Source organism: Cervus canadensis, chromosome 9, assembly GCF_019320065.1.
Source record: "Cervus canadensis isolate Bull #8, Minnesota chromosome 9, ASM1932006v1, whole genome shotgun sequence".
In the NCBI taxonomy this organism is placed as follows: Eukaryota; Metazoa; Chordata; class Mammalia; order Artiodactyla; family Cervidae; genus Cervus; species Cervus canadensis.
This window is the reverse complement of record NC_057394.1, coordinates 16061203-16087001: the sequence shown is the minus strand read 5'-3', so window position 1 is coordinate 16087001 and position 25799 is coordinate 16061203. Positions and strand designations below refer to the sequence as shown.

The following is a 25799-nucleotide window of genomic DNA, read 5'->3' as shown; positions in this document are numbered from 1 at the left end:
TTCTTTGGCCCATTTTTTGATTGGGTTATTTATTTTTCTGGAATTGAGCTGCAGGAGTTGCTTGTATATTTTTGAGATTAATCCTTTGTCTGTTGCTTTGTTTGCTATTATTTTCTCCCAATCTGAGGGCTGTCTTTTCACCTTGCATATAGTTTCCTTTGTTGTGCAAAAGCTTTTAAGTTTCATTAGGTCCCATTTGTTTATTTTTGCTTTTATTTCCAATATTCTGGGAGGTGGGTCATAGAGGATCCTGCTGTGATTTATGTCAGAGAGTGTTTTGCCTATGTTCTCCTCTAGGAGTTTTATAGTTTCTGGTCTTACATTTAGATCTTTAATCCATTTTGAGTTTATTTTTGTGTATGGTGTTAGAGAGTGCTCTAGTTTCATTCTTTTCATAGTTGCTTTTAAATTCCTGGTCTGATAATTCCAACATCACTGCCATGTCTAGTTCTGGTGCATGCTTTGTCTCTTCAAAAATATTTTTTTGTTTTTTTTTTTAACCTTTTGATGTGCCTTTGTAACTTTTTCTTGAAATGCAGACACAATGTCCTGGATTAAAGCCACTGCTACAAGAGGGCTTTAGTAATGCGGAGGTGAGGTGTGAGGGCAGGCAGATCCCATGATTAGGTCTCAGTCCCTCAGTGAGCCTCTGCCTCTGGACTGTGAACCTCACAAGTGTTTCTCATTTTTGTCTCCCCCACCCCTCCCGTTATGTGGGACAGAATGGCTCGAGCCAGCTGGAGTTGGGTATTTCCCTTCTCCCAGGTCAGTTGGGCTCAGTTATTACCCTAGAGGGTTAGACTCTAGTACTAGTTTTCCTCTAGGGAAGGCCTTCTTAAGAGGACTGAGTATTCTGGTCTATTTCAAATTGGCCACTCCCCATCCCCCCACTCCCAGCAGGAAGGCTGGGGGGATTTCCCCTGGTATTTCCTGTAGGATCCTGGTGAAGCTCCTGGAGGTAAATCTCACAATATTGTGAGTCCCCCCATGACTGGGTCCCCCTGGAGATTTTACTTTCATATTGCTCACACAGAGCCTCCAGCAGTTTGTCAGTTACGGCTCTGGTTTCCTCCCCAAGCGCAGGTTCCCATGGTGGTTTCACCCTGGGGAAGCCTCAACTTCCTCTGTTCACCATGGGCCTCCCCAGTTTCAGGGGTGGCAGTTTTCCTCCTCTGACAGATGCAAGAGCGGATCTCCCTTTCCTTTTTTTTTTTTTTTTTCTTTTAATCTACACTCACCTAAGTTATTTTATCCAATACCATAGATTTTTAAAATCTTTTGTTTTTACCTTTTTTTTTTTTGGCTCCCAGGTTTGCAGAAGACTGACTCCCTGGTTTTGGCTAAGTTTCTCCTCTGAGCAGCCTTCTTGACCACCCAATTTAAATCAGGGCTTGCCAGCCATCTCCAGCCACTCTCACTTCCTGTTCTTCATATTCATCAAACCTGATGTTATCTTGTTCATCAATTTACTTTTTTACCATTTATCTCCCATTACTTCAATGTAAACACTGTGAGAAGATAAACCTTACATATCTTGTAGGCAGTTCCCAGTGCTTTGAAGGGTAGATGTATGGTAGATGTTCAAAAGCACTTGTTTAAAAATAATTCATAATTTGTTCAGTCATGTTGCTATTGCTAAACTTAGAAGTTAGGATATTTCTAAATCCTATTAGAATTTAATAATAACCACTGCTCTGAGAAACTTTGGTATATAAGTAAAATTGTGCACAAATAGTTTTCTATAAATGACTTTTTTGCCTTCATCATCTTGTAAGTAAAAATCCTATTGAGTCAAAGACAATGAACATTTTTAAGGCTCTTAATAGGTACTGTCAGATTATGTTCTGAAAAGGCTTTTCTAATGTACAGTTTACCAATGGTAGACTACAGTGCCTATCACACTTTTCATTACCATGGGGTATTCTGGTTTTTAAAGATTGTTGCTAATTTAATAGGTAAGAATCAATATATTTATATGTCTATATTATTTGTATTATTTTGCTACAATTTTCTTTTTACCTTTTCCTTTTCTAGATTGTGAGCCTAATGAAAGCAGGGTTTTCATCTTTTTAGGTATATTATTTTCTAAGGACACCCTTATCAACTCTTAGTTTCTGGACAACTTATCTCAGTAATGGACTAGTTTTCCAAAAGGCTGAACACAAAATAACTGAAGCTCCCAGTATTATTATAATATCTTAATGTTGTTGTTTAGTCACTCAGTCAGCCTCTTTTATGATCGCATGGACTGTAGCCTGCCAGGCCCCTCTGTCCATGGGATTTCCCAGGCAAGAATATGGGAGTGGGTTGCCATTTCCTTCTCCATGGGATCTTCCTCACCCAGGAAGCAAAACCAGGTCTCCTGATTGACAAGCAGATTCTTTACCACTGACCCCCTAGGGAAGCCATTGGCCCAAATTGAGAAGTTTTGTTTAAATTTTTACATCAGGGCTCTATATGACAGTGAAACGATGCAAATATGACTGAGGGCCAGTGGGAAGTGACACGGGAACTCATCAGTAACAACAAGGTTTTGAAATGTGAGTGTGACTTCTTTCCATGAATTAGATCACACTTGAAATTTGTATACTAACATGACACTTACTTATTTGCTGTCTTGAGTGGGAGAGAAATTTTTGGTGCTAAAGCCTTTCCACTGGTTACAGCCATGCTGTCCACAGAAATATATAGTGAACCACATCTATAAATTTAAATTTGTAGTAGCCATGTGAAAAAGTTAAAAGGGACAAATGATATTAGTAAGATATTTTTAAACCAATGTGTCAAAAATACTAAATCAACGTGTAATAAATGTAAAAAATCATTGAGACAAAAGAGTTTTATGCTGTCTTTGAAATCCGTGTTGTATTGTACAGTTAAAGCATACCTCAGTTTGGACCAGATGCATTTCAAGACCTCAAAATTGTCATGTGAAGAGTGCTACAGCATTAATATTATAAAATATTAAAAAGGGTTTTCATGGGTTCATGGAAGGAGTGAATATAGTTTTCAATACTTGGAATGATGTTCCTCATAGGTTTCATAGTTTGGGTTCCCCAGTCATAGATTTTGAGGCAAACATTTGAGTGAAAGTGGCTTATTTTAGAAGTGATCCTAGGAAAACACATGTACGGAGTGGAGAAATGAGATAAACAAGGGAAGGAAACCAATAAAAAGTGTGTTAGCAAGAAAGTTACTGCTTTTGTAACTGGGCTCCTTCCCTTGGGGTCACCCTGGTAGACAGAATTATTCCAATTCACAGGCAAAGGCATTGGTTATCTACCCAGTCCCCATCCATCACTGGTTAAGGGTTGAATCCAAGGTTTTTGGCTTGCTTTGCATATGGCCCCAGTGTGCTTCCATAGCTAGAAAGAGACCCTAAGTGGAGAGCTGTAGATAAGCAGTGAGCTCCTTAGTCCTGGAGAAGAGTCAGTGGACACGAGCTGGAAAGTGACAGCTTCTGTTCCAGGAGGTCACACCATCCAAGGAGGGATCCTGTTAGCCTCAGGAGCCCTAGGGACTTGATGTCACTGAGACTCTGCTTTATACCACTCTTCCTGTTCACTTATGTATCCCTAGCCCCTGGAATAGTAGGTGATTAATAAATATTTACTGTATGACTTTCCCTGAGTGCCTGCTTTATTCTTTCAGGCTCTATGTAAATGGGGCACATGGTTACAATCATGGGTCATGTCCTTAAAACCCCCTCATCAGAAAGGGAAGAGAGGTTTTCCCTTTCTAGCTCCAGAAAAAAATAAAACAAAAATTACCCCCACCCCCTCCTTCCCTCCCCCTGCGCCGCCCCCCCCCCCCCCCGCCCCCACCGCTCAATATTCTCAAGGAAGAAATCCAGTTGGTCTGGTTAGCCATGAGGTTATCTCTGGGCCCAGCCCTTTGGACATGTACATGGCATATGATGATTGGCTAGATTTCAGCTGGGTGCCCACTCCTGAGTTTATAGAGGTGGATATATTACTAGGAGGAGTGATAGAGAAATTGTCACTATATTCAGAACTATGGATACCCAGAGGATTATGTTTAAATTGTGAATCCCATTTTCCTATATGTCTTGGTTGAAAATGCTTGAGGACCAGCATTATCTCAGCTGAACCATTTTAGTACTGCTCTTATACCTGCTGCAGATTTAGCACTTAAAGCTTTGACTATTAGACAGAGATCCTGTAGACCAGTCATCTTCAATCTTTTTGGAATCAGGGACCAGTTTCATGGAAGACTATTTTTCTACAGACCAGGGAGAGTGGATGATTTCGAGATGATTCAATCACTTTATTTATTTTTCACTTTATTTCTTTTATTATTACATTGTGATATATAATGAAATAATTATACAGCAGAATCAGGGAACCCTGAGCTTGTTTTTCTACAACTAGATGGTCTCATCCAGGGGTGATGGGAGAGAGTGACACCCGAAGTGTGTTCCTTATGTCCAATCTACCTTGTGATCTTGTTTTGGTTGCTGTTGCTGCAGAAAACCCTGCTTTACAAAGATAACTTGTTGGAAATGGAAGCAGGCTTTTCAGTGCTTTGTGGAAATCTCTGCCACAGAGAAAATCCTGTGGCAGGATATTTTGCCTCAACTGTAATCTAGAACGTATGGAAACTTGAAGTTGTCTCAAACATAACTTTTTAGGTTATCATCATTTACAGTCTCAAGAAGCTGATCCTCTTTCTAGCATGAACAAAGTCAAGACACCTGGCTTATTAACAGATGAGTTGCAGTCCATTCCTTCCCAGATCAAGAGTCTTTTTTGGTTGGGACATAATGCTCAAACTCATTAGAAAGCTGAGATAGGTGATCACATACCAGCTGGGAAAAAGATGTCCTGGCTCAGTCTCTTTCATAATCTCTGCTAATATCTGAAACATGTCAAAAATCTCAGTGTTCACTTGTCACCCCCATAGATCCAGTTTGGCATTGAATGCAGCCTCTTTTGTTTGTTGGATAGCTGGTTGCCACATATATGTGTTGCAATGAACCCATAATTGAAGTAGAACTCTCGATATTTTATCTTAAATGAAGTTTCCTTTTTGTTGGCGGTCTCAGAGTCTTTCGCTGTCTCGTCACTGGGTCTCTCCCCCTGATCAAAGAAGCTCTCCAGCTATGTTAGTTTTTTACTCATTTTGGTAAAGTTAGCTGTGAGCTTACCAAAACTGTGATGGAGACAAGTGTGCAGTGCAGAAAAGAGCCACTGATGGAAGTGGTAAATAAAATAATGGGCAGGCCTTGTGCACACTAAAATTAGTGTCGGATTGTGACTTAAAGCCTATCATGAGATGCAGCTGTGCAATTGAAGTACATCGACTCATGTGCTGCTGTACAGCCTGCCGGCAGATGCAGCTTATCACTTGTCACTCACTGGAAGGGTTTTGATCTGAGTCTGCAAGCAGTTGACTTATCTTGGTCTCTGTGTCGTCAGCCTCTCTGCTCATGATAATCTGTGTTTGCAGGTGCTCCTCAGAGCTAGCATCATCCCTTCAGCTCCTCCTCAGATCATCAGGCATTGGATTCTCATAAGGAGTACAAAACATAGATCCCTTAGGTGGGCCGTTCACAATAAGGTTTGTGCTTCTGTGTGAATCTAATGCTGCTCCTGGTCTGACAGGAGGCAGAGCTCGGGTGGTAATGAGAGTGATGAGTGGAGTGGCTGTAAATACTGATCAAGCTTCTCTCCCTTGCCCATCACTCACCTCTTACTATGTGGCCTGGCTCCTAATAGGCCACAGAGCAGTGGTTGAGGACCCCTTCTGTAAACCATATAATAATTTATAGTTTGCATAGATATGGATTTCCACCATGCATCCCTGAGACTTGTTTGTTGGACTTGAATTATCAAGTCCAACAAGATTGAATTTCTCCTAAGATAATGTTTTGTCCTCCTCACTCGAGTCAATGGCTGTCTTCAATAACTTGGCATAATATATTCAATGTTCATCTGCTTTGTGGGATACAGCAGTGTATCTATCTTGACAAATCATATCCTATTGCATGTAATTCCAAATTTCATTTACCCATTCATAAGGTGGTGTACACTTGCTTCCTCCCACCCCTAACACCTTTACCTTTGTATGAATAATGGTGTTATAACATTTGTAGCTAAGTTTTCAAGTGGACATATGTTTTCATTTATCTTGGATACATAACTATGAGAAAAATTTCTGGGTTACGTGGTAACTTTGTGATTGTACTATTTTACATTCCCACCAGCAGTATATGAGGACACCAGTTTCTCTGCATCCTCTCCATTACTTGTTATTGCTCCTTTAGTCATAGTATTGAACCATTTCAGATCAGTAAACTGAAGAGAACAGTCTGCAGAATAGTGACAAGGGAAGTCACCAGACTTCCAACTTCAGCAAGCAATTTCTTCATCTTGGAAGTAGAACTAGTAGCTTAACATTTATAGAGATGGAAAATGTAGAGAATTTCAAAGACAACTGGAAATTAGGTGAGGAGTGATTATCTAGATTATAGGTTGCATTATCTGAGAAAGTGTTAACACCAGAAAGATGGATACTTGAAAACTGACAATTTTCAGCTCTGTCTTCCTTTTTGCAATAGAAAATTTCAAACATGCATGAAAATCAAGAAAATAGTATAATAAATCACCATCCTGTCCATCAATATAAAATAATCAACACATTGCCATTGTTAACATGTTTGAGTTATAAAAAATGTTTGAATATATTAAGGACTTCTTTAAAATTGATTTCTCCTCCAGCTTTCTTGAGGTCTAATTGACAATCAAAACTTGTATATATTTAGATGTACAACTTGATGACTTGACATACATACGTACTGAAATGCTCTTCATACCAAGCCAATCATTGTATCTGTCACTTCACATCTTAATCATTTGGATTTTTTTTCTCTTTTATGTTGAGAACCCCCAAGCTCTACTCTCTGAGCAAATGAAAAGGACACAGTACAGAACTGTCAATTGTAGCCACATTGCCATACCCCAGTTCTGCATGACATATTCATCTTGCATAACTGAAGCTAAAAGTCATTATTAATAACACTGTTTTAGCCAGAGTGCATGGAAAATTATCAAAGAATAATGAGGTGATCTTGTTATAAGCCCCACAAACTTTGATCTTTCTTCATTTAGAACGAAAGGGAAGAAAAGCTGCTGCGCTGGTAAGGTAGCTACACAAATAACTTACCACTTATGAGTGAGGGTCCAAGATTTTGTTCTCAGTCCTACAGTCATTGATTCATTCAGATGGCATATTCTTGGCACTTTTCACACATTGACCATCCACCAGTGGGACAGTCATGGTGGACTTGGATTGAATCCAAATCAAGATTCATCATTTACTGATTCGAAGACCTTGGAGAAGTGCCGTCTTTGAGCCTCATTTTTCTCATCTGTAAAACAAATAACCCTCCTTGAATAGGGCATTGTTTGAATTAAAAGTGAAGTAAGTTCCCCACAAATGCACATAACCTGTGTTCTATAACATATGCCACTATTACATGTTTGAGTTATAAAAAATGTTTGAATACATTAAGGATTTCTTTAAAATAGATTTCTCTTCAAGCTTTATTGAGCTGAGTTCATGACAAAAGAAATCATAAGGCAATCTCTCTGTCCCAAATTCCCCTTGTAAGAGGGCAGCAAAAAGCTCACAAGAGTCCCCCCACAATGTAACCTGTGAGGTGCAAGGCATCTCACATGTTGTGGAGATCTCTAATGACAGCATGAATTCATCTTTTGAGATCATTTGAAGTCTTCTAATCTTCTGTTACATTTCTCTAAGTCCTGTAGCTCTATAACCATAATCTGTGCTAAACCTGTTCTTGGCCATCGTCAAATGTTTGGTGCTTGGTTTGTATTGGCCAAACCAAGGTCTTGTGCCCAATGTACATTGAGGTGAAACAAACTGAAAAGTTGGGGTTCTGAGCAGAGAAAGGATTCATTGCAAGGGTCAAACAAGGAGTACAGGATGTTCATGCTCAGAAGGCTGGAACTCCCCAGTGGATTTCAGGGGAGGATTTTTAAAGGCAAGCTGATGGAGAGAGTCCAGAGTACTTCATTAGCTCATGCACTATTCCGATTGATGTTGAGTAGGGTAATGTAACAGAGGTTATCATCATAAATCCTTAGGTTCCTGTTTATCCTGGTCATCATGCAGTTAACTTCTTCTACCTGGTGGACTTTTTAGCATCTGCAAAATAACTCAGGAATGTGCACCAGACCCTGTTATAAAGATTCTGTGACTGCTGTGTGGCTAATCTATTGATGAAGTTTTTTTGTTATTACATCTTCACATTCTTCTAATCATCCTTGAGCCAGCCCTTTGTGACTCAGAGGAGGCCTGGGAGACTGAAGCTTTTCTACACACAAGAGACAGGCAGAGGGCATGTGGTGGGGGTAGGGTCTATCCCAGGAAGTTCCTTCAGGGTCCTGCTCCATTCCAGTTGGAGACCTTCCCGCAGTGCCCTTGTTTGGTCCTGATGAGGGCAGGGTGCCCAGAGGGTGGGCTGCTATCTCCTTCTGCCAGCTTTCTCCTGGTTTCCTCTGCAGCCCATGGGGAGCCTCTGAGCAGCAGAGATGGGCGGGGCTGAGCCTCCCTTCTCCACCTTCTGGGTGAGTGCCTGGACTCAGAGCAGGAACTTCTGCAGAGTTTGCAGCCAGGTGAGCTCCAGGAAGCTGAGCTGGTTGTGCCACTCAGTCAGCCTGCGTGCCTTCATCAAAGAGCTCGTAGCTTTGCCTCCCACCTGCGTGGGGCTTCTAGAAGCATCTACCTGGGTGTCCCTTGGTCCTGCAGCCCCAAACGTCGCATGCTGCATCCATCCTATGCCTGTGGCAGACCTGCACAGAGCGGGTGCCTCAAAGGTGGACCGTGGAGGCTTCTCACTCCTGGAGGTGGGAGCTGGTGCACAAAGGACACTCCACTCTCAGAAGCAGGTGTTCTCAGGCTCCGGCCCAGTGGGCCTGTGGGGCGGCCAGTCTCTAGCATCCACGCCAGCGTCTCCAGGAACAGCGGGAGCCCCACCGTCACCTAAGCAGCGCGACCCCAGTCTGTGTCCGCCTTGGCCGGCAAGATGCTGCCCGTGTCCCCGGAGGTGAAGACCAACCCGCTGCAGAAGGCGAACTTCTGCTCGCGCCTGTTTGTCTGGTGAGCGCCCCGTCTGAGCTGTGACAGTCCCCGCGGGCGCATGCCTGACACTGCCGGCTTCTGTTGGGAACCAAGGGACAAGGGGGCTGGTGGGAGTAGGGCTGGGAGGAGGACCCAGGGATCTGGTGTCCACCTTATCCAGCTGCCTCAGAACCGCTCAGCTGCTGTCAGTTCTGAAATAAGCTGCAACTTTCACCCCAAACAAGCAGCTTATGAAAAACCTTTCTTTATCTAATCAGTGCCCTGCACCTTTGCCATCTTCCAATAATGTCCCCACCTTTCCCCATGTTCCTTAGGTGAACATCGGAGTTCCAAATGCCCTGCGCTCCCTCTCTCCCCCAGTCATGACTATGTCTTTCTTTCTCTCCCTGCCTCCATCCCTGTGTGGTCAACTGTTTGTCCTGGTACCTAGTTGTGGTCAATTTCATGTGGGTACAAAACACAATTGTTTTTTATGAAATGAATGGGAACATGATTCTGGAACACCTTTTGCTTTTTCTTGGGACACACAGCCAGGAGCAGAGTGTCTATTTGACCACAGCCCCTTTCCCTATTGCAAATATCTCCGCTTCCACCTTTGAGGATTGCTGGGGTCCAGCCCCAGCAGGATCCAGGGGTACCCTCAGGATGAACGGCATTGGCGAGTGAGAGAGAGAGAGAGAAAGAGAGAGAGAGAGAGAGACCAGACTGGAGTGTGCAGCAGGGTCTGGTTGCATTTTATTTTTTACCGTAGCTTTTATACCCTAAGTTAGTACATTTCTAAGGGGAGGTGAAAGATAAGCATACAAAGTTTAGTTTAACATTACGGTCTGCTTTGTCCTTCAGGAAACCAGGGTGTTTTCTGCATACTTCTTTGTTCATGAGAGTCTTCTTTCATAGTGGATCTTTGTACATTATCTTCTGGCCTTAGGGCCTATTAACATTTTATGATCTAGGTAAAAGCAAAACTGTTTTCCATAGTCTATTCTTTATTGTTCTAGTTTGCCTTGAGTTTAGCAGAAAACAGAAAAGTTGCAATCTCATGGTACAGCAGGTTGCAACATAGTAGAAATACAATCCTGTTAAGCAGATGTCAGGCTTTTTGCAAAAGTTCTCAGCTAAATTTATCTAAAAAGTTTAACACACAAAGACTCTGTGGCTCTGGTGAGGCAGCCTCTCTTTTAGCACTCTTGATTAAAATTAACAATTATCTTATTGTTCCCACACTAGGGCTAAACTCTTAATTTTTCTAAATCCTTAACTATATTAACAATAGTTTTTACTGCACAACCTCAGCACAATAACAGCAATCAAACTTTGATCTAATAAGCACTTTTAGAATAATAATTTTTGTGTTCTCTAATAGGGCTTTCTCACCCCCCGAAGGGCTCTGTGCCTATCAGGGCCTTTTGTGATCAGGTTCTTAATGCTGTTTTATGAATAAGGTGTTGTGAGCAGTCATGTGCGTTAGTATGTATTTGCCAAACAAGCCAGAGTGCCAGCAAAAGGGTTTTTACTTGAAACATTTCCTTCATCCCTGGCCCCTTCATAGGGAACCAGCGTCCAGGAGATTTATTAATTAGGGTTCTTTGTTGGCCTTTACCTAGTGAAAGAGGAGCAGGAGAGCTCTCAGCAGGCAACGCAAAGATCCGCAACAGGACGAACAAGGACAACAGCAAGAGGGGAAGGCTATAGGGTCGGGTAGAGACCGGGGTCAACCTGGAGGGTCCCTTGTAGCCTAAACAGCCTTGCATTTCAGGTCTTCTCCTCATGACCTTGTCATGGGTGGGATCTCCCAAAATGGCTCCCGACAGAGGACCAAACCCTGGGGATGGGGTCCCTGAAACCTGTGGGGTCTTATCCAGATCTCTAGCTCAGAGAAGCAGTGCATGGTCTTGATGTAGATGGTCCTGCCCAGGAGTCCTATGGTCCTGAAACCACTGAAGGGTCCCTGAGCTGGGAGGAAACACACAGATGAAAAACGCTGCAGAGTGCTGAAGCTCTTAAATGACGTCTTCATCTAATAGCTGAGACTACAGAAAGGCAGGCCTGAACCTTTGGACTTTAATCACACTTGGATGATTACTAGATCTTTTGTTTCTCGACCCTAACTCATTCATCTTTCCCACAAATTCTGATACTTCTTTTATGGGACAGCCTAGGGGATCCCCAGGGGGATGGCAGCTCCTATGCTTGTTTTGATGGTGATATATTCAGTGTATGTGGCTACATCTCTTGGCTATTTGATGGCCCTTAAGGAAAGAGGGTCCTAGAAGAAGGAATATGTGTGTGGTTACCATAAATAATAGCAAAATAGACAAATGTCTCTTTAATTTCATGTAGGGCAAGAAACTCTCAAAGCACATTCTGTTTATTGATTTTCAAAATGTATGTGCATAGAAATGGAAAGTGGAGACTTTTATTTTGGTTGGCACCCATTTCCAGTTTTTCTGCCGGAAAGGAAGGAGCTATTATCACTTCTTATTTCACACCTAAATACATTGAAGCATAGAGGTTGAGTAGCTTGCCTACCATCACACAGCTAGTAAGCAGTGGAGTGGGATTTCAAGTCAGGCTGTCTGGTTCTGCAATCTATGTGCCTTGTGTATGTAACTGCTGTGCTTGTCATAGAATTGTTTGCCTGGTTTTGTGCCTAGGTCCTAGCCCAGATTGAGACCCCTTATCATGACTGGGGAGTATCTTTCTCTACTCAGATTCCCACAACCAATAAGTAAACTGATGGTGAGAATGGTAGAGTACAAGCTTTGCTCAATGACCAAAGAATGGAGAGATGGAGACTTAGTTTGCAAATAACCTCTCAGCCCAGTTTGGGCTGAGACACTGTGTATCTAGCAGGGCTGAAGCAAATGGAAGGGAATCAGGTTAAGAGAGGGAGGAATATTCATGGTTTATGCAAGGACGGGGTGTGATTTGGACCTGAAATTAAGACAACACTCCTTTTTAGTCTTTGTATGAGCTCTTCACTTTGTTGCCATAGCCACTGTCAACTGTAGTGGTCCTGGTGGGTGTGTCATTTAGCAGCTAATATATTACAGTGAATGTGTAACGATGCTCTGTGTCTACTGGATGTTAGGTCTTCTGCCATTTGGGTCCTGGCTAGTTCTAATCAGTTCTTATTTTTCTCTTTCCTTTTATGATTAAGTCTGAAACTCAGATAAGAGCAGTTGGTTTCCATTTGAGAAAGGGGCAGGGATATAATTCTGGGGCAACAGCCTTTCCTTTTTACTGCTCCTCGTTGCTGATGGAGTCTAAAGGGGCAAAGGTTGGTCTTTTGATACTGCTTTCTGCTGAACTTAGGCATTGTCACATGTTGGGTTAGAGGATCAGAATTTTCCTGATTCAAGCAAAATAAATCTGATTGTCACCAAGCTAGAGTCCCAGTTTCCTATAGCCCTGGGTAAAGATAATCTGCCGCTTGATTGTCTCAGTTCTCCAAGAGATAAAACTAATGAGGCAATTGACGAATCATGGACCAAAGAGCAAGAGGAGGAGAGTAATTGTAGGGATTCTAAGAATGGCCTTAGAAGCCCAGGGAAGCTGGGAATCCTTCTTTTGAAACTGTTACAAATTTGTTCAGTCAGGCCATTCTTGTTCTGAGTATTTAGTCAAGTGGCCTGTCTATTAAAAACATTTCTTTTTATTGGAGTATAGTTAATTTACAATGTTGTGTTAGTTTCAGGAGTATAGCAAAGTAAGTCAATTATACATATATCCACTTTCTAAAAAAGATTTTTTTCTTTAAAAAAAGAAAAAAAAGGCTATTACAGAGTATTTAGTAGACTTCCCTCTGCTATACAGTAGGTTCTTATTACTTATTTATTTTATATATTCTTCCCTGGTGACTCAGACAGTAGAGAATCCAGCTGCAGTGTAGGAGACCTGGGTTTAGGTCTGTGGGTTGGGAAGATCCCCTGGAGAAGGAAATGGCATCCCACTCCAGTATTTTTGCCTGGGATATCCCATGGACAGAGGAGCTTAGTGGGCTACAGTTCATGGGGTCACAAAGAGCTGGACATGAATATAGTAGTCTATATATGTCAGTCCCAGTCTCCCAATTGTCCCTTCTTCCCTTACCCCCTGGTAAGCATAAGTTCGTTTTCTACATCTGTAACTCTATTTCTGTTTGGTAGGTAAGTTCATTTGTACTGTTTTTTAAAGATTCCATGTATAAGTAATACTATATGATATTTGTCTTTGTCTGCAAGCAGCTTTCTCTGGCAGTTGGGATGCCCTCTCTTCTTTCTGACCACTTGTGTTAACATAGAAACAACAAGAAATGGTTTCTGGGGCACAAATTCCCCCTTGATCAGCCAGCAGGTGATCAAGAGCTTTGGGGTGGTCAAGTGTCATGTGGGCCAGAGGGTCCAGTGAGATTTTATCATTCTAAGGTTAGAACTGGTTTCCCTCCTTACCCAGGCCAGTCTCTGACTGACTTATATATATATATATATATATATATATATGTATATGTATGTATATAGTTAGAGTATTATAAATTGTTTCTCATGCTAAGCTCACTAGGGATCCTACAAGAGTGACAACTGCTATTACCAGCCCAGCTCCCCTCCTGATTAGATGAATGGCCCCCTTTGATTCACAGGTTGTGTGAGTGTAATTAAAATCTGAATGTAACCTTGATCTGGGTGTGAACAACCTACAGCCCAGTGTCCCCTGGTAGAGTTTTCTTGGAGACAGTTGATGGCCCAAAGTGGGTGGCCCTTGCCATAGGGGCCTCGAGGAATAAACTTCCCTCAGGGCTGCACACACTGTCTTTGGGTTTTCTTGAGTCACAATTAGGTTCATGGTGGTGCCCTTCCATCCAGGGTACTTACTGCATGGCCAGACCCCTCCATGTTTGGTATGATCCTGTCCCCAGAGCCCATAAGCATGGTAACTGTCTACAGTTGCCCATGCCTGTAGGTGGAGGGCTCATAGTGAACAGTTGGTTGGACCCCCAGGAAACAGGGATTTGACTAACACATATGCCTTTGCAGGGGTGTGGTGGCAGTGGGGGCAACCTTGATGTCCCCGGGCAGAAGCCTGGGTGTGGAGGAATTAAACCTAGTTTGGTGATGCTGTCAGCTGCTAATGGAGTTCTCTGAAAGTCTGATGAGCTATATTTATTCCTCAACTGAGGCTGACGGTGACAGATCCAACAGTCAGTAAAACTCCAGCCCTTTTGGGTGTTTGAATGTTACTTTTTAAGATAAATGAATCTGCCAGAGAGTGATAGCACAGAGGACCATAAGAAGAATCAACTGTGCATTTTAGTTGGGAAAGTGTTACCTATCTTTAGAATGACTTCAGGAGGCTGGGGTCAGCAAGAGGCTCACATGAGTGTTCTGGCTGAGGGGAGTCTGACAGGACTGTAAGGAGGTCAGGGTCCAGAGCCTGTTAGACTCAGGGTGTTGTGTCCATAAGATAATGCCCTGTAAAAATCCCTCTGTGTTGACAGCTGATCTAAGGAGATCTTGACCTCAGGGTTGAAACTGCTTTGAATATGACTGGTGCTAAGACGCTTCAGTCATATCCGACTCTTTGTGACCCCATGGACTGTAGCCCACCAGGCTCCCCTGTCCATGGGATTTTCCAGGCATGAATACTGGAGTGGGTTGTTATATCCTTCTCCAGGGGATCTTCCCAACCTAGAGACAGAGCCAGCATCTCTTACATCTCCTGCGTTAGCAGATGGGTTCTTTACCACTAGCACTACCTAGGTATCCTTGAATCTGATACAGTTCAGAAGATTTAAGTCCTCAGTAATACAGGAACATATCTGCAGCCTTACCCACAATGGCCATTCAGCTCTATTCTGCTTGCCTGAAACACTGTTACTTTATTTTCATTTCTAGATATATTTTTTCCTTAATAATTAAAGCAGTACAATGTGTGTACAGTAGGTCACAAGTAGCCTGCTTTAATTGTTATACCATGTATAAGCCAGCATGACTTTCCTATACCTAGAATGTATGTGTGTAAGCACATGTCTAATTTCCCCTGGTATCTTTATGTATTTAAAATGTAGACTTTATTTTAAACAATGTCCATGAATGTAGGTTTCTAATTAGAGATGTGTAATTTGGATGTATGTTACTCTCCTTTTAATGTTAAACAGGTGGCTAAACCCCTTGTTTAAAATTGGTCACAAACGGAAATTAGAACCAGACGACATGTACTCGGTGCTTCCGGAAGATCGCTCCCAGCGCCTTGGAGAAGAGCTGCAAGGGTGAGCACAGGCAGCAGGGAGAAGGGAGGGAGAGTGAGAATTTCCATGTGGGGCTAAACGTGTGTGGGGGGGTGGGGCTTTGCCTTCCTCTGGGTTCTTCTGAGACTCCTCCCCTGACTCTGCATGCTCAACACTTCAGGCTGACCCTGGGCTTAGCCCACCTTGGAGGCTGGGGGAGCCCATGTTCCCTGTGCATCTGTGGATGTGGAGGGAGCCCGCAGCCACAGCTCTGGAGGCTGAGCTCTGTCCCCAGAGGTGGGGTCCCTGGAGGAGGGTGTCTGCCCTCCTGAGCTGCTCTTGACCTGTGAATCCAGCAAATCTCGGCAGAAACTTGTTTTTCCAGAATATGGAACTTTTCCCTCAAGGCCTGTTTCTCTGGTACTTCAAAGTCTGCACCGCTCATCTTTCAGGAGCCCTGTGAGCAGTTCGCCAGCATCTATGGGGCCCCACAGAGCGCCCTGTAGTGAAGGCCCATCTCCCACTCCGCCCCTCCCCTGTTTCCCTATGGGGGACACGCTGTTCTTCACTGTGCTCTGTTTCTCGTCGCAGGTACTGGGATCAGGAAGTTAAGAGAGCCCAGAAAGACGCAAAGGAGCCTTCCTTAATGAAAGCAATCGTAAAGTGTTACTGGAAATCCTATTTAATTTGGGGAATGTTTGCATTTCTTGAGGTAAAAGATTTTCATACTGTGCATTGCTTTTTGGTGTATGTGTCTCAGTACTGAGGTGGACAGGATGGGTGGGGAGAGAGGCCAGTAGTCTAAGGTCTGAGGATAGACCCTCACGGAAACATGATAGAGCTCAGAAGTTGTATTTATCTTTAGAATGGCAAGGACTGGACTCCAGGGGTTACTATGTTTCTTATAACCAATTAAAGAGTGTTGTGGAAGGACAGCCTTGAAATAAAAGACATTTTATATTATGTTACAAAGTTCCTGGTGCTCAGTATAAACGCTGACTGATCTTTGACTTGATCTTTGACCGAAGGAAGATTCCAGCAGCCTCAGGCAATATGTGCTCTGTGATTTAGAGGAAGGTAATTTGGACCGGAGCCCAGAATAAGGTACATTTTAGGGTACTTTTGTTATAGTTTAACAAGGTAAAAATTGTTACCTTGATCAGGTCACATCTGATAAATGCTTTTCTAAGAAGATACCATCACCTCTCCTCCACCAGGGGAACAGAACCCAGAGCCCTGTGTCTAGACTGTAGCTGCCCAGAACTCCTAAGAGCACACCTTTCCCCAGGCTTCCCCCTTCCCCGTGGGCTGGCACTGTGAGCCAAAGCCCCCATGGGGAGGAGCTCCAGCTTCACCGTGAATTCTGTGCACCCTCCCTGCTGCTTTCTCTCCCTGGTTGTGGGGATGGATTCCTGGTTGAAGGGGGATCCTGGGAGCCTGGCATTGGCAGATGATGGAGGAGGGGAATGTGCAGGGCAAACCAGATGCGGAAAGCTGTGAGGTCAGTGACCTCTGTAACCCTGAAGATCCTGGGTCAAGACCCCCCAGAGGACAGTCCACCTGGGGACACAGTGCCGGCAGCCCCTGCTCTGGCTGACCTGCTGGAGGTCTGCTGCAGACCCCCTGGGTGGCTCGTGCTCTCCGTGGTCCCTTAGCGCTGCCTTAGGGACACGGGTGGGCTGTGAGTGTGTGAGCAGGAGGGATGGAAGAGGCAGTTGCTGTGAAAGGGGTGTTTTAGGTGGAGAAGGTGGTGAATTGTCCTCAGTCCATTGTGCTGGAGTGAGGTGGGTGAGCCAGGTGGTTTACAGGTGGGTGGCGTGGCTCTTGTTTAAAGGCTGTACTGTACTGAAGGGCACTATGGGCAGTGGGCAGTGGGTAGGTGAAGTCCGCCCCACACAACTGGAGAGACAGAGAGTCTGTCAGCTCCCAGGGGACTGGGTGGTCCTGGGAGATGGAGTTCTCACTGATGTCAGAAGAGGATTGGCCATTGTGCCAGAGGGTGGGACAGCTATGTGGGGCAGAGTGCCACCTGAGAGAGGGCTCTGACCACCTAGATGCTGCAGTGCCTTGTGAAGGACAGCGGGTGGGAGACGGAGCAGGAGCCCTTCAGGCTGTCCTAGACCTTCTTTGTCCCGTGTGCAGCTGTCCCAGTGATGGTATTTCCACATAGTCACAAAAAATCTCTGTTTGAAATACACAGATGGCAAGCTGGTATGGCCTGTTTGTACAGGATTTCCTGACCTCACACAGCAGAGCTCTCATGAATTCTGCTTATCAGGAAACCCTGGGGCCTCAGTGTCTGCTTATGACTCATGCCAGGTGCCTGGTTGGATGAGTGGCCTCAGGTTTAATGTTGGATCATATCCTGGAGCAGGTCTCTCTCTGCTGTCCCTGGTTCTCTAGTTTCTCTTTGGTACCAAATGCTCAGTTCAGTTCAGTTCAGTCACTCAGTCATGTCCAACTCTTTGCGACCCCATGAATCGCAGCACACCAGGCCTCCCTGTCCATCACCAACTCCCAGAGTTTACTCAAACTCATGTCCATCCAGTCGGTGATGCCATCCAGCCATCTCGTCCTCTGTCGTCCCTTTCTCCTCCTGCCCCCAATCTCTCCCAGCATCAGGGTCTTTTTCAATGAGTCAACTCTTCGCATGAGGTGGCCCAAGTATTGGAGTTTCAGCTTCAGCATCAGTCCTTCCAATGAACACCCAGGACTGATCTCCTTTAGGATGGACTGGTTGGACCTCCTTGCAGTCCAAGGGACTCTCTAGAGTCTTCTCCAACACCATAGTTCAAAAGCATCAATTTTTCAGTGCTCAGCTTTCTTCACAGTCCAACTCTAACATCCATACATGACCACTGGAAAAACCATAGCCTTGACTAGATGGACCTTTGTTGGCAAAGTAATGTCTCTGCTTTTTAATATGCTATCTAGGTTGGTCATAACTTTCCTTCCAAGGAGTAAGTGTCTTTTAATTTCATGGCTGCAATCATAATCTGCAGTGATTTTGGAGCCCAAAAAAATAAAGTCTGACACTGTTTCCACTGTTTCCCCATCTATTTCCCATGAAGTGATGGGACCGGATGCCATGGTCTTAGTTTTCTGAATGGTGAGCTTTAAACCAACATTTTCAGTCTCATCTTTCACCTTCATCAAGAGGCTTTTTAGTTCCTCTTCACTTTCTGCCATAAGGGTGGTGTCATCTGCATATCTGAGGTTATTGATATTTCTCCTGGCAATCTTGATTCCAGCTTGTGCTTCCTCTAGCCCAGTGTTTCTCATGATGTACTCTGCATATAAGTTAAATAAGCAGGGTGACAATACATAGCCTGATGTACTTCTTTTCCTATTTAGAACCAGTCTGTTGTTCCATGTCCAGTTCTAACTGTTGCTTCCTGACCTGCATATAGGTTTCTCAAGAGGCAGGTCAGGTGGTCTGGTATTCTCATCTATTTCAGAATTTCCCACAGATTATTGTGATTCACACAGTTGAAGGCTTTGGCATAGATGCTAAAGAGTCTTAAAGTCAAGTGGGTCTCAAAGCATAGCCCATGTGGCTGGGTTTGAATTGAGCTGCTGGTTTTTTGTTTTTTTTTTTTCTGTCCTGGGCTGTTAGCCCCTTGAGTAGTGTCACTAAGCCTTGTATGGATCCCATTCTAATATGAGTCCTGGGTCTTGGCTGTGGCAGCTCATGGGAGAAACAGGCATAGAGGGAGAGGCCAAAGGATCTGGGGTTCTTCCTGAGATGGAATCCTCCCCACTGTGGTGCTGGGAGTGTTGATTTCACAGTTTTCCAGCTCCAGTAATACTTCCTGCTAGGGATCCAGGAAGGCCAGACCAGGGGCTGCATAAGGTGCAACTGGTAGAGCCCTGGGCCCCTTCAGGAGGTTGGTTGTTGTGTGGTCATGGCGGAGAAGTGGGGAATAGAGGACGTAAATGTAGGGGCTCATCTGTGTAGTAGTACTACTAGCAGTACTAGTTAAATAATTAATTTTCTGAAGCAATTCCCATGTTGTGATCAATCTATACTGCTTGTTGTTCTTTATATTTTAGATGGTGGAAGATCTAAACTTAGCCCAAGATTTTCTAAAACACAAACATGTTTCCTTTTTGATCTCCAGCCCTCTTTTAATCCCTCAGGTGCACAGAACACCCTGTGCATCATCCATGATCCCAAGCAGTGTGGTCTTACCACCCACAGCACGAGCGGAGCCTCCCAGGTACTCCTGGCGGCACCAGTGAGAAAATGTAGGGTGACACTAGTCCAGGGTAAGGCTTTTCGGGTTTTAGAATTTTGAGATATGAAAACCTCCATCCTATGAGAAGGGCTTCCCTGATAGCTCAGCTGGTAAGGAATCTGCCTGCAATGAGGGAGACCTGGGTTTGATCCCTGGGTTGGGAACATCCCCTGGACAAGGGAAAGGCTACCCGCTCCAGTATTCTGGCCTGGAGAATTTCATCGACTGTCCTATGAGAACTGAGGAGTATCTCTACCTCTCAGAGAAACAAGTACCAGACTAAGGAGCACTTGCTGGTCACCCCTAATTAGAACAGAACAGCCGGAGAGTTCCCAGCATACCTGGCCGCTGTGTGCACCTCCACGGGTACTGCGGGTGGGGAGGACAGGTCTCTGCCTGCCCAGGGCCCTCAGGGTGGAGAGGAGGAGCCTGAAATCTCTGCCTGGGCCTGAGTCACAGAGACCACCTCCCAGGTCATCTGCGCTTCTCTCTGAGAGGTGAGGTCACCATTGCTGGTGTGTATGTGGGGTGACCTCAGAGAGCCAGAGTGGGTTCACCCAGTCCCTTCCCCTGAGGGGGGAGGTGTGGCCGGAAGTTATGTTCTCTTCCCAGGACCCTTAGAAGTGGCCCGGCCTTGTCCGGTCACTTGTCCTTTGTCTGAATCCACTTTTACTGATGGTCTCTGGTCCCGGTGGAGTCCGTGGGAAGCCCATGTGTGTGTAAACCTTCACTCAGAGCTCAACTGATGCGCAGGAAGGAAACAGGATCCTCTGCGTCCCACACTGGGCTCTGTGCCGGGACTCGAGGCTGGTTCCCTGAGAGCTGAGTGGGCTTTGTGTTTATTTCCCAACCCTTTCTTCCACGTGTCCCTCATTTTGCTCAACCCAGGAGACTAAGGAGTGGCTGCTGGTGGCAAAGATACTGTGGGCTGAGAGCAACCACTGAGGACCACACAGCAAGGGAGAGGAGGAGGGGACATTGAGCCAAGCAGACAGGGAACTGCAGAGCAGACCTGCCCTGCTGATTTTGAGAGCATAGTATTAGCCATGAGATGTTAGTGATATTCACAGTGATGACTTTGAGAAATATATGAGGGTAATGCTTTTCAATTCATCTAAAAAAAAAACTGTGTTTTTGCTGTCTCATTGAAAACCTTTTTTAAAATATTGAAATACGATTGACTTACAATATTATATTAGTTTCAAGTGTATAGCATAGTAATTCAGTATTTTTGTACATTATAAAATGATCACCCTGATCAGTCTAGTTACCCTTTGTTACCATACAAAGTTGTTCCAGTGTTATTGACTGTATTTCCTATGTTGTACATTACATTCCCATAACTGGAAGTTTGTGCCTCTTCATCTCCCTCACCTATTTCACTCATACTCTGATTAGAGTATACCCCTCAATCCATTATCTTTAATAAGTTGAGGAAACAGGTGACTCCTTTTTAAAAAGATTGCTTTCATAATGGTGAAAAATTCAAAATTCTGCTTAGAAGTGAAACTTTTAATTAGCCAGAAACTTTTAATTAGAAGCCAGAAAAGTTGGCTTCTAAAAGTGACTTTTCTCAAGAGTTCTTGTTCTGTCACAATGGCCTATAAACAGCAGTGAGTTTTCTAAGCCTTATGTGAAACCAGCCTCTGCCATTAAGAATAGAATAGGTCTCTTCCCAGGACTCCTGTCTTTTGTGCAAACTGTAGAAATCTTTGCTAATTTTTTGCCTTCTGGTGTGACAAGAAGGTTCTGGTTTATCATTACACAAAAAAAGCTGTGCATCTTTAAGTACAAATTTGCCCCAGCCCTGGAATCTCCATTTCTCCAAGCAGCCATGGCTCCTTCTAGTAGAAAATGGTATTTAGAGACTATGGTCTGGGCACTAGGGGTGCACATTGCTGTTGAGTTGGCTATCGTTTCTCAGCTTTTTCACTGGACAAAGCTAGTATACATTTTTTGTAGTAAACAGACCTTGAGTTTATATGGATATTTCCAATCGAAATCGGATTCAGGATGGTAGTGCTTTTACCTTATCTTTTTACTCTTAGATTGCTATCTCTTTTCCTGTCATCATCTTTTCTCTTTTCTGCCATGCCTAGTAGTGGCTCAGATGGTAAAGAGTCTGCCTGCAGTGTGGGAGACCTGGGTTCGATCCTTGGGTTGGGCAGATGCCCTGGAAGAGGGCATGGCAACCTGCTCCAGTATTCTTGTCTGGAAAATTCCATGGATAGAGGAGCCTGGCAGGCTATAGTCCATGGGGTCACAAAGAGTCGGACACAACTGAGAAACTTCAGTTAATCCCAGTTCTCAATGATACCAACATAATTATTCATTTACAAATCTTATAGTATCAATACTATTAACCATAATGTGACTTTTGGAAGCATATTGTTGTTGTTGTTTATATTGTACTTAGATAGGCATATCACAAAGGGAATGTGTTTTCATTTTTTTTAAACCACTTTTAATAATTCTTTTTTGTATAACTGCCAACCTACTGGATGGATATAGTTTTTGTTTTATTTTACTCTGAAATTTTAGAAATTGATTTTGAAAACTTGATTGCTTTATAATTACAATTGTGTATAATGTTTTCATAATTCCAAAGTCAAATCAACAGAAGAGGCTATTTTTAAAGAAGACTGGTATCCTTGTTCCATTCTAATTCTTCTCCCTCTTTAGTTGTAAATTACAAATTTGATTCATATTTTAATTTTGTAAATACCATATTTTATAAACATTTATTTTTTTCCTGTGGTTTTGAATGAAAGGTCTGAATTTCATCTTTGGAGTCTCAAGAGTTTGGGTTCATAAGGAATTTTCTTAGAAGTATGATATGTAACATGGAACTCAGGGTAAAACCTTTTGTGGTACTTGTAAGTCCTTCAAAGCAGGTTCACGGCCTCTCCAGGCCCAAATGCCCTGATGATGCAGGAGAATAGCAGATGCTTCCATGGGATTAGTTTCTACATCCAGAATCTTCCAGGCAGAGAGAACTTCAAGGTCCATCCTTAATCAGTTGAATCTAAACCAGTTTCTGGAGGCTTGACTTCAGGCCTCAGAGTGCTCTTAACCCCTCCCAAGTGATGCTAAGGTGCAGTCAGGATGAAGACCACTGTGTCAGGAGGAGTGAAGTTATATTTAGCATCCTAATGGTTATTATTTTCCCAGATTCACTGCTCTTCCTCCTTAGCTCTGGATCTTTCTCAACTCTACTGTTTGTCGCTTGTTCCCCCATTTCTGAAGGTAAATTGCCCCTTCATTTTTCCCACAAGCTTACTTTTCTCTGCTTATATATTTCACTCAAACATTTTTTCTTTGTCTGATATAGGTTTTTTCTGTTTTCTGTGTTTTCTTAATTTTTCTCATAAAGCAGAGATGGTGGAGTTGGGTAAGAAACCTTTTAAGTACATGTGGAAATGTAACAGAGAAACTATACTGAGTAGAGAAATTTTAGCACTTAACCCTGTGAAAATTTCCCCTAAGAAGCAGGAAAGTCAAATGCTTTCAGGAGGCTGAATACCAAGGACTCTACCAAGAAATATCTGTCCCAGAGACTCTGACATTGTTGTAGAACCTTGATTGAATGGTGTCATTTTATATTAGACTCTTTTAAAAAATCTTTCATGGTTTCATAGTTGTGAAGAATTCCTATGAAGATGTAAGAACTCTATTCTCAATTGGTTTGTGTAAAGAATATTCTCAAATCAAACTTCGACTGATGTCAAAGATGAAGAATTTTGGGCATGATTTTTGATCTTGTGCCTGCTTATCCAGAAAGTTTTAATGTGGTTAGTTTCAAATTTGATAGGGAATATTTTCTCAGTTGTTTTATTCCTCACTAGTTGAGGGTTAGGATCAAGAATAGACAGAAGAGTAGAAGCTATAGGCCATGGACTGGCATTACTCCTCTGTGAGTCTGTTTGCTCAACTGAGTATTAAAGACTCTCTCAGGAGATAAACCCAGACTCTTAGGTGGTAATGACCTGCCTTTATTTCATACTCTTTTTTTGCTGGATTTCTTACATTTATTAGTATTTTTTTAGGTGGGTGACATTACTCTTACTCCTCCTGTAATTGAAATGATGTTAGAAATCAAATAGATGAGTAATAGATAGCTGAATAACACCCAACAAAGGTCCATCTAGCCAAAGCTGTGGTTTTTCCAGTAGTCTTGTATGGACGTGAGAGTTGAACTATAAAGAAAGCTGAGCACTGAAGAATTGATGCCTTTGAACTGTAGTGTTGTAGAAGACTCTTGAGAGTCCCTTGGACTGCAAGGAGATTCAACCAGTCAATCCTAAAGGAAATCCATCCTGAATATTCATTGTAAGGACTGATGCTGAAGCTGAAACTCCAATATTTTGGCCATCTGTTGCGAAGAACTGACTCAATTGAAAAGACCCTGATGCTGGGAAAGATTGAAGGCAGGAGGAGAAAGGGACGACAGAGGATGAGATAGTTGGATGACATCACTGACTCGATGGACCTCTGTTTGAGCAGGCTCAAGGAGTTGGTGATAGAAAGGGAAGCCTGGCAAGCTGCAGTCCATGAGGTCAGAAAGAGTTGGACATGACTGAGAGACTGAACTGAACTGATAGGACACAAGTGATTTCCAAAGAGAATCACAGTTTTAGGACACTTTGGGATGGCAGGTGTTACCACTGGGCTTCTGGTAGATAGCCCCAGGTTTGTAGCCTGCAGCACTAGGCTTCCTTTGATCTTATCTGAGCTAGGACTGCCATGTGTAGTTTGGATTTCTTGATTCTCTGTGTAAGTCTCCAGACTTCTATCTCAGTAAAGTGTATAAACAGTGTGTTTTACAATCTATGAGGGGCTCTTCTTAAGCTCTTAGTGCCTCCAGGGGTAAATGATGAGGCTTGCTTGAAATGTAACAGTGAGCCTTTGTGTTCTTAAGAATTGGTCATCTTCTTCTGAAATGGTCATCTTAGTCATAATTCTTCCAATAAACAGTCTTGTCTTCTCTGGAGTAGATGAAATCTCCTGTGACTTTGTAGAAGGTAAGGCAGGTGTTACAGCCTGTGAACATGTGTGTGTAGAACAAGACAGGAGTGCAGGGCTTCAGTGTCACATCCATTTGAGAGATGGGGTCTGCGTTCTGTAAATAATCTGATCAGGCAGTAATTAGTTGAGCAGAAAATGCTTTTTAGTTATGCTTTGTGTTTTGAGTTTTGGATTCTCCTTCTCTTCCTCTTGTGGGTTCCTCAACATTTTACAGACAGAAGAGAGCTAACAAAAACAAACCCGTCAGGGAACTTCCCTTGTGGTCCAGTGGTGAAGAGTCTGCCTCCCAATGCAGGGGTCACAGGATTGATCCCTGGTCAGGAAACTAAGATATCACATGCCTCAGGGCAACTAAGCTGGCGCTTTCCAACAAGAGAAGCCTGCGCACTGCAATGAAGACCCAATACAGCAAAAAAAAAAAAAAGGGGTTTGTGTTGGAGATTTCTTGGTGGATGATGTTTTGCAGTCAATTAGACCAGCTAAAGTCGATAGAGATCAAATCTAGACGTTAATTGAGAATAGTCAATGTTATACCATGTGGGAAATAGCCAACATACTCAAAATATCAAAAAAAAAAAAAAACCACTGAAATTCATTTCACCATCTTGGTTATATTATCACTTTGATGTTTGGTTTCCACCTAAGTTAAGCGAGGGAAAAAAAGAAAAACCTTTTTGACCATTATTTCCACATGTAATTCTCTACTGCAATGTAACCATAAATAAAATGCTCCTTTTTAAAAGCAAATTGTGATGGGCAATGAAAAGTGGATACTGTACACTAATGTGGAATGAAAGAGATCATTGGGTAAGTGAAATGAACCACCACCAACCACACCGAAGTCCAGTCTTCATCCAAAGAAGGTGATATTGTGCATATGGTGAGACTGGAAGGGAGTCCTCTATTATGAGCTTCTTCTGGAAAACCAAACAGTTAATTCCAATGAGTACTTCTCCCACTTAGGCCAACTTAATGCAGCACTTGGTGAAATGTGTTGGAATTATTCAACAGAAAATGAATTATCTTCCATCAGGATAATGTAAGACCGCATATTTCTTTGATGACCAGGCAAAAACTGTTACAGTTTGGCTTGGAAGTTCTGACTGATCTGCCATATTCACCAGACACTGCTCCTTTGGGTTTCTGTTTATTTTGTTTTTTACAAAATTCTCTTAATGGAAAAAGTTTTAATTCCCAAGAAGACTGTA

General features: G+C 43.2%; 1 protein-coding gene across 2 annotated transcripts in view; it reads left to right on the top strand.

Annotated features, from left to right (window-relative positions):
* Positions 1-25799, top strand: part of LOC122447587 (ATP-binding cassette sub-family C member 4-like) — a 405286-nt gene that overhangs the window by 233394 nt on the left and 146093 nt on the right. The window contains exons 1-3 of one of the 2 annotated variants that reach the window (XM_043478282.1): positions 8650-9144; positions 15260-15370; positions 15920-16040. The exons of the other annotated variant lie outside the window; for it this stretch is intronic. Coding sequence (XP_043334217.1) covers positions 9071-9144; positions 15260-15370; positions 15920-16040 — 306 coding nt within the window. The 5' untranslated portion in view covers positions 8650-9070. Of the gene's footprint in view, positions 1-8649; positions 9145-15259; positions 15371-15919; positions 16041-25799 lie in introns of those variants that run through there. 2 annotated transcript variants of the gene reach the window in all.